General features: G+C 52.5%; 1 protein-coding gene across 1 annotated transcript in view; it reads right to left on the bottom strand.

Moving 5' to 3' along the window:
* The window catches only part of DAB2IP (DAB2 interacting protein), a 138,916-nt gene that overhangs the window by 41,174 nt on the left and 88,283 nt on the right, over positions 1–9,459 (bottom strand). Inside the window, exon 3 of the mRNA XM_009892350.1 lies at positions 1,920–2,073. Coding sequence (XP_009890652.1) covers positions 1,920–2,073 — 154 coding nt within the window. The remainder of the gene's footprint in view (positions 1–1,919; positions 2,074–9,459) is intronic.

Genomic DNA, 9,459 nt, shown 5'->3' with positions numbered 1-9,459 from the left:
TTAAAGTACTGAAAGTCTGCAGTAAGGTTGTTCCAGAGCCTTCTCTTCTCCAGGCTAAACCCCCCCAACTCTCCCAGCCTCTCCCAGCAGAGGGGCTCCAGCCCTCCCAGCCTCTCCGGGGCCTCCTCTGGTCCCGCTCCAACAGCTCCGTGTCCTTCTGCTGTTGGGGGCCCCAGAGTGACAAAGCTGTCTGTGCCACTGCCGGCGCGGGGCTGGAGGGGACAGCAGCAGCCGCTGAGCCCGTCCCAGCACACGCTGCTCCTCTGCCCAGGCATGAGGCACGGCCCAGGCCCGTCTGCCGGCCCAGAGGACACACCAACCCTTCTCCTCGGCCAGCTGCACCTAGGTACAGGGTGGACGGTGGTCACTGCCTGCTGCCCAGGGACCCTGGGAGTTCTCAAACTCATCTTGGTGCCGACCTCACTCTGAATTTGAAAGATGCTCTCTGGAGATACAAGAGCAACCCATCAACACAATGTGCCATTTAGCTCTCACCTCAGCCCTTCCCACTGGAGTTTGCTGATGAGTAACCGTCCCTTACAGATCAATGTCCCTTTTGTTTTCTGGCGTTCTTCCTTTCCTCTGCAGGATTTGCAGATCAGCAATTAACGTGTCTTTTTTTCTGTATGACTCTTCTTTATCCAACTCACTTAAAAATAAAATTTTCTTCCTCCTTACAAGTGCATGACTTGTGTAATTTCCCTCTCAGTCAACTTTCTACAAGTACTGTTCATATCCCTTCCTCTGCTCTTGTGCGCTGAACAGAATTGGTAAACAACTCTTATATTATGGATGTCACATCTATTTTCCATCTAGCTTCATTTTATCTTTCTTGAGTGGAATGTAATAGAGGCCATATAATTTACAAAACTGTTCTCCTCCTGACCTGCCGCACTTGCTCAATTCTACAGAGAATGAACAGCACTGGAAAATTTATACCTCAGCACACTTCAGAGTTTATGTTTGGGGCTATTTTTTGGAAGACTGTTTTTGTGTTACCTGCTTATATTTTAAGAAACGGATCTTTTAACTCATTTCTTTCCAAGTGTGTTAATTTCAGTAAAGAAAAAAAATCTTCATCTCTCCAGTCTGGCTCCTCTTGGACACTGCCGAGGCCATCTTCACCTACCACTGCCCACCCAAGAAACGCCTGCAGTCCCATCACCCGCCCACAGCACCATCCAGCCACGGATATACCGTCTATCTGCTCTTCTGTGTCCAAGTACGAACAGGTTACCTTCTCTTCGCAGAAACACAAGTATTGACCACCTGATTCCCTTAACAAAACCATTTCCAGTTCTCTATCCACTGCCATAAGCAACAACACTTTGCCATCCGTGACATGGGACAAACGATTCCCAAGACATACTACATCAAATTATCCAACCACAGACTGGTTTGTACATGTCCTACCACCTCCCACGAGTACAGACCAAACCACGTGCCAGAACAGGTGTTAAAAAAAAGTGAAATACTCACAGATTTTTCTATTTACCCGAGCAAGCGAAGCTTCAGTTTTCTAGACAAAGTCCTCAACCCTCCCACTGACAGCAGCAGGCTGTCTTTGTGACCACGTATAACGTCTTTGTGAACACCAAGTAGGGATTAGCACTTTCTGATAAGTGTATGAACATAAACTACAGATTTACGCTCTGCTAACACACAGCCTTACGTAGCGCAGCACCTGCGCCAGCAGCAAGCTCTGCGCCGACAACGACTGCAAGGCAAGGAGCTCTCTGCTCCGATGCTGTGGGTATGGTCCTCCTTGGAAAGACGGGAGTCATTTTCTGCTTATGAAACGGTCTCTGTGCAGCAAATCAGAGCAGAAATGTTCTATCGTAGCGAAAGCCCGCGGCGCAAGCCCACGCCCGGCTCCTCAACGCAGCAGGAACAGCCCCGGACAGACAAAAGCTCCTTACCTCAAAGCAGTAGTCCTGTCCCAGGATGCTGCTGTGGACCGGCTTGATGACCACTTCTTCCTCCATGCTGAGATCCAGAGCCTCAACAGCACTACTGGGACTGAGCAAAGACTCGTGGGAGCGCGATTCTTTCAGCCTCGGCATTAGATGGGATCTAGAGGAAAAACAGAATGCTATCAGTGGATGCTTTGCTTCCCCGAGACATTATTTAGTCCATGTGTTGGCAACAACCGCAAGATGTTCCTGGGAAGTTTTTGCCATGAGATAACCGAGGGCCCAGAACAGCAGGGGCTGCTGCCCTGTCCCATTTATAATTTGGTGAGCAGGTTCTATTACAGCCTTTATGTTCGGTAAAAACGTTTTTTTCCCTAACCCCGATGCAGTCAGGACGGCACTATTAGAGGTTTGCAGACTGTGGGTCTCTGCACAGCCGAGCATGTCTGTAAACGGCCATCACACCTACTGTGTGGGACTGCCCGGGTGTGCCGCGGTGGCAGCGGGCGAGGGAGGCCAGCCAGACCCAGCCCCAGCCATTCTGCTCGTCCGTACCACAGCCGCGTCTGCAGCACCCGGCGCCGAGCTCTGGCGGCACTGAGCACCCACTGCCGGCACAGGACCGGGTCTGCGCGCCAGTGAGAGATCCCGTTAGCATCCTGCTTCGTTCCATGCCGCTTCACCACACCCAGTCCCTCCCAAGAGAAAGAATTTACCTCCAAGTGGGGAGGAATTAACAACATGAAGATGCTGGGAGGGCTGGAGCCCCTCTGCTGGGAGGACAGGCTGGGAGAGTTGGGGGGGTTCAGCCTGGAGAAGAGAAGGCTCCGGGGAGACCTCAGAGCCCCTTCCAGTGCCTAAAGGGGCTCCAGGAGAGATGGGGAGGGACTCTGGATCAGGGAGGGGAGCGATGGAATGAGGGGAGATTTAGATGAGATATCAGGAATAAATTGTTGGCTGTGCGGGCGGTGAGCCCCTGGGGCAGGTTGCCCCGAGAAGCTGTGGCTGCCCCATCCCTGGAGGTGGTCAAGGTCAGGTTGGACGGGGCTTGGAGCAACCTGGGCTGGTGGGAGGTGGCCCTGCCCAGGGCTGGGGGTGGGACTGGGTGGTCTTCAAGGTCCCTTCCAACCCAAATCATTCTGTGATTCTATGACACATCCCTGTCAAACCCCAGCCCCGTGTCCACTCACCACACACCGAGGGTGCCCGGGGAGCGGGTGGCACTCCCAGTGCAGACGCCGTCCCTGCGTGTAGGTACCCTTCTCCCCACCGAAACGCACACAGCTGTATCACAGCTGCAGCCGGCGTCTGGATCCGCACGCTGTAACCAACAACCCGAGGGCTCGTGTGCTCTCTCCAATTGTCACACACATCCCCGGGATGGGGACAGCGTGGAAAATAAGGCCATGATAGCCCTATCGATTGATCTAAATGCTCTGGAGTCCCACTGGCAGCATTTAGCAGCAGGGAGCCCGCAGACAGCAAGCAGCACACCATTTTCGAGACAGCCAATACAATCAATGGTGCTGTAACTCTTAAAGCAAAACCAGAGAGCTCAAGGGGGGGGAAAAAAAAAAAAGAAAGATAGCTATGTACTCCCAGGGAAAACAGAGCAAAACCATAACGTGGCTAGAGAAAAAATAACTTGAGAGCAAAGGGAGCAGTTGCCTTCTCTACAGACCATGCCATGGAAAATGTTCCCACACAAGCCAGCTCACAAAAGCTCTGATCCCGGTAACTCTGACCTTTAAAACCTCTGGCAGCCGCTTTAGGGTCTTCCAAAGAGACCACGTGCCCCTCTGTCCACAAAGAGAGTATGACGCCTTCTTCAAAGGCACGGAAGGACAGAAATAAGGGGACTCTGAGATATTCTCAGCACAGTCTTTTATAAGCAAAACAACAATGCTCCTAGTATACTCCCAGATTGCTTTGTCTGTGTGTGTTGAGTTTTGCCGTTCTCCAGAATAAAGCTGACCAAACCGCAGAGAAATGTCAATAGTACATGCAAAATTCATCGCTCGCAGTGAATCACACGCCAAGCTGAATCTAAGAAACAGCCAAAGGAGACTCCAAGATAAACAGCAGTGGAAGATAACCAGGTGCTTCTCTAGATTTGCCATTAAGATTCACTCCATCGATGACGCCCCAGGTGATAACGCATCAGCCCGCAGCTGGGTTCTCCAGCTGAGCATGCTAAACGGACAGCCCCTCCTCCCCGGCCTGGGGACACGCTGCCCCGGGCTGCAGGGACAGCACGGCCTCCGGACACCTCCGCCGTCTGCTGTGTCCCACAGCCAGGGCCAGCTCCGGCGGCACTGGTTCTGGTCGGCAGAAAAAGAGGCAACGCCACCACGATCTCTTTCTTAGGGGACGACCACCAGCCCTGGAATGCCACAAGCCCCGGGCTGGCGCAGCCCTGCGCGGGAGCAGAGGTGGTGGCTTTGAAGCAAAAGGCTCTCTGTCCCATTAGCCGTTCTCTAAACTGCCCACTCACCCCCTATCTCTATGGTGAATAAATTGATCTTTAGGAACTGAGCACAGTTGTTTCCCAGTACTTTCTGGCAATTTTACACTATTTTCACAGAAAAGCCTCCGTATCCTTTTTCTCTGGATGATACTGTAAATTAACTCTAATACAGGCAGATGGATTGAGCCACCTCTGGATGCTGAGTGCAGAACTAATATCCAGCAGCTCAAGCACTGACAATACAGACTGCTCACCCAGCCCCGATAAGCCCAGAATCATGGCGTGAATGGCAAATCTTATTTCCATATTTTACAGATGAAACGAGAAAAGGTAAGTAACCAAGCTGAGGCTTGCGTTCTTGTTCGGACAAATATAAATATTGATAATCGGCACCCACAGCTCAGGAAGGACATCCCGTAACGCACACATGCATGTCACCGAGTGGGACTGCTTCATGCTGGCCTAAGAATTTTTGTTAAAATTAAAGCAAAACAAGTCTATTTTTCGTTTAAAACTACCGCAGCTGCAAGGCCACAGGTGGGAGTGCAGATGTACAATATGAAGAATTACCAAGGGGGAGTTTCTGAGGACATCTTATGTTCTCACCAGATTCAGCAAATGCGTATTTATATCCCTCCATACTCTGCCGTACGCCTCTGGGAATCCTAAAATTAACGGGACTTTTCTTGGGCAGGAGGTTATTTGTCAGGTTTTGCCTCGGCAGGACCCGCTCCCACGGCGTCTTTTACTCCTGAACGGCCCATCAGATCCAACCCGGGTCAGTCACAGGAACATTTTTCACCAGATGCTGCGCGGTACGGAGGGAGCGCTCCAGGTCTCAAACCAGCCCTAAAAGGCGCAGCATCTGTCTGTGTATCAAGAGCTAAGTGGGGAGATGCCATTAATTAGAGACTCTCGGAAGGAATGCGGGATCCCTCTGCCAGAAGCAGCCCGGCAGAGCAGGACGAGCGCCGCCTGCGGGAACCTCCTCGCGGGGCGATGGGCCCCATCCCCTCCCCGGCACCCCCACAGCTGCCCCCGAGGCTACGGCGCTTAGCCCGCGGCAGCCCCGCACGGTCTGGGGGGCCGCAAATGCCCCGGGGTGCCAGGAGGGCTATACACCACCAGTCTTCCAAGCACACACTGTCCTTTCCTTTTCATGCCGTGTTCTAGAGGAGACCATTGCTCACGTGTCCTTTGGTACGTAATGCATTTGCGGCAGGAGTCCGTTTACGGACAGGAGTCCCTGTCGCGGCTCCCACAGATTTCCCTTCGTATTGACAGTAAGAAAAAGGTCCTGCTAAGGCCATAAGCTGCTTCCCTGACTCGGAGGGTGAGGGCACTCTTTGTACCGAAAGGACAGCTCAGCCTTCCCCCCATTTGGGCACAGAGAACATAAACCTGCCCCACACGTGTTGCAGTGAAGCCCTCGGAGCGATAGCGTCTCTGTCTGCACTGGGCCATAAAGGACCAGGATGGCTTCGTCCAGAGACCATTTACTGGGTGAGAGGTGGCAAGTGCTAAAAAAAATAGAACCCCAAATCCACTTGCTGATGGAGAAGTGCAGAAATATTAAGCACAAGACACAAGGGCCGGACTCAGCCTGATGTGGGGCATCAGGCACCGGTGCGGCCGTGCTGGTGTGTCCCAGCTCCTGCGGGGACTTGTCTCCGTTCCCTCCAGCTCCACTCCGAGATTCACTACCCGCAGCCATGATCATAATATCACAGAATCACAGAATGGTTTAGGTTGGAAGGGACCTCAAATATCACCCAGTTCCACCCCCTGCCCTGGGCAGGGACACCTCCCCCCAGCCCAGGTTGCTCCAAGCCCCGTCCAACCTGGCCTTGAACACCTCCAGGGATGGGGCAGCCACAGCTTCTCGGGGCAAAGAGATCTCCTCTCAGGGATGCAGGCACATTTCTACCAGGGAACCCCAACAACCTGATAGCCCCAAAATGTGCGTAGCGATGCCCCCGAGGCAGCAGCGGTCACGTAAGCAGGAGACAGACACTCCTCAGCTCTGCCTGCTTCCACCCAGCGTGGTGGAGCAGCGTCCGTGGGGACAGAGATACCACAGTCCCTGTAAACTCGGGCTCTTCTTTGGCCATCCCAGAACCATCCAACACCCCAACAGGTTGGAACATCATTTGCTTACTGTGTACGCACACTTCTAAGATGACAGAGGTCCTTTGTTCAAATTTATCTCTCTACCATCACTTTTCAAACCGCTGCCCATGGGGCCATCCGACCTCTTGCTGTAATAACTCAGGGTGTATTCCAGGTCCCGTCCCGGCTTACGTGAGCTGATCAAATTCAGTTCCTACACCTTTGTTTTAATACGGTGGGCACGGCCAGCTGCCCAGAGACAGCTCATAGCACGAAACCTTCTTTCCAAAGAGCACATTCAGTTCCTTTTGCCATGGGCCCTATTTTAATCCCTTTCTACTTGCCTAAAGTTCAGTTGAAATGAAGGGGGGGGGAAATCTCATAAAAGACCACATTAGTTCTAAAGAGAAATAACATCACTGCTACCGGCGCTGACCTGGAGAGTCCTACAGAGGGGCAGCCAGGCTCTGGTTATTAAAGAAAGAAGTTTACTGCCCAAGAGCAATGAGAGCGGATTGTTGTTCTAAATAATAAAAGTCATAAAACATTACCATGTGAAGGGATGCAGTCCCCCTCTGCCTGCTTCCTTCACAGACAGCCAGAAAGAATTAGGGACGTCAAGTATTACCGGGCCGTGACAGCGCACCTAACCTGACCGGGACCTCGTGGGCTGCAGCGAAGACTTTGTGGACATAGAGGGACAACCTGTCCTCTCCTCGGGAATCTTCAGGATTGGGATTTGAGCAACGGAGGCAGCAACTGTCCGTCTGCAGCAGCGGCACCACGCACATGGCAGCTCCGCAGCGTGACGGCAGGGACTGCCGGGAGTTACGCTCTTTCAAGAACAAAGATGCTCTGCCCAGGCTACCAGGAAGGAAAAAATTCAGGGCCTGTCTACACGGAGTTATTCTGGAATAGGTCCTGTGTGTTAGACTCATACACTCTTATTCCAGAAGCGCTTTCTTGTGAAGATAAGCCCTCAAAGGGGCAACCCCGAGGGTTTTCATTTCAGAACCTCACCTGCCTGAAACCACCCACCTGCCGCTTCTCTGGGTTTACGATGAAAATTTTCCTGATGCTTTTGAGAGACAGAAACAAGCAGGGAACCTGGCCAGATCGCTGCAGGGGGATGGAGCAGGCACAAAATGCAACACTGAAACGTGGGGAAAAAATAAAGAACCTTTCTTAAATCTCCTACTGCTCCACTCCGAGAGCACAAGCAGCCTGGGGAATTTGGAAGGCGCTAAGCTGAAGATGTCCCATTGATACCAGCTGCAGCATCGGCCTTTGCAACATGAAATCCTGCTGTCAGAGGGATCTGATCTCCTAAATTACAGGTTTGACTCTGCGACACGTCTCCTGGTCAGGAAACATTCCCTGCTTACAGCTTTTCAAGGGCTGACAGTTTTTGTCTCTGACCAGCTGGGAAGAAGGTCTTTAGGGCAGCCCTTACCCAGCACACGCCCGCTGCAGGGGGTCCTGCAGGCACAAACGCAGCGGAACAGACCGTCAGATCCACGTGCAGCGTAGACAGAATTTAAATCTGTCTCCAGCCTGGGGATTAGGTTTTGTTACGACTGAGAACAAAGTGGACAACTCCACCAAATTGATTTGCAACATCAGATGGGAGAAGGATTTTAGCCGCCGCAGACAGGAGTAAATCACATGCCATCTCTGCCAGCTTCACCGGGGGCAGCGAAATTGGGCACTGGGGAGCTCTGCCGCACGCAGGCTGTCCCACCCCAGGCTCCGAGCCTCGCCGCTGCTGGTTACAAACTGGGACTATGCTCTCTGCAGAGCTCAAACTGGTCCGATGGCAGCGTTTCTTCCCGCAGCAGATGCGAACCGGGCTGTCCTACCCAGCAGGTCCCCTCCAAGCCCTCTCCTTGCCTCGTCAGCATCGCCTGTGTGACCCCCCTGACTTCCCACTGACCTCCGACCACTGCTGGGAGTTCTCATCCATTCCTCCCCAGTGCCTCATCCTGCTTCAATTTAACAAATAAATACAAAAGTGATGTTATGGGAATAACTAAGAACAACAGCACTGGAGAGCCTGCACGCTTCCAGCTGACGACAGAATGTTTTCTTTCCTGTAGGACAGGACGCGTGGATGAAGTCTCAGCATGCAGCACGTCCTTCTCCATGTTCTGCTAACCTGAACTTTCTCCCGCAGGTTTCTGAACGCCGGCTGCTGATCTCTGCCCCAGCAGCGCCGTGTGGGGCTGGAGCAGAGGAGGATGCTCTGCAGCCTTTGGGGCTCTCGGGGCGGCAGGGTGCCCGGGAGCCCCCCTCGGCACACTCCCGATGGGAAGCTGGTGTCACACGTTACCCTCACCAACGCAACACCTTTGCTGCGCAACATAAAGGACATGTAATTAAACTTATTAATGCCTGCCCTTGTTTTCAGACTGCTCTCAGTTTTAACCGGCAGCAGAATTAATTACATTCAGAAGGACTTTGTCAGCTCATACCAGATTCCAAATGTTGTTTGTGCCAGAGCCGACCTGAAGGATGATTTTAACCCATGACATCCACCTGAGCGTGGAGATGTGTTTGTTTAACAATGTGCCACTGCAAAGTTTGTCAGTGACAACCTGCGGGTCCGGCACAGTATAACCAGCAAGGACGGTGGCCGGATTCGTAAGGTGCAAGATGAAAGTAACCACAAAAGCAAGTAAAATGCCTCATGAGCAACAAACAAAAGGTGATCAGAAGGATTACATGGGTTTCAATAATAAAAAGCGTTGTACAGAGGTGAAGGAAGTAACTTCTCCCTCTTCCCCAGGAGCAGAATGGCACCACCATCTTGCTTTTAACAGAAATTGACACTTCATCTGAAAAAACCCTATTTTGACTTATCCCGTCGGCGTAAGCCAGTGCCCATCGGCAGCGCTGTCCCCGTGCACGGCCGACGCACGCAGCGGGACCACAGAGCCCCCAAACCCGCCGGGGGCACCTCCAAGGAGGCCC

The sequence above is a fragment of the Charadrius vociferus genome, unplaced genomic scaffold (assembly GCF_000708025.1).
Source record: "Charadrius vociferus isolate BGI_N301 unplaced genomic scaffold, ASM70802v2 scaffold549, whole genome shotgun sequence".
Taxonomy (NCBI): Eukaryota; Metazoa; Chordata; class Aves; order Charadriiformes; family Charadriidae; genus Charadrius; species Charadrius vociferus.
The sequence above is the reverse complement of the archived record's forward strand: the minus strand, read 5'-3'. Positions and strand labels throughout refer to the sequence as shown.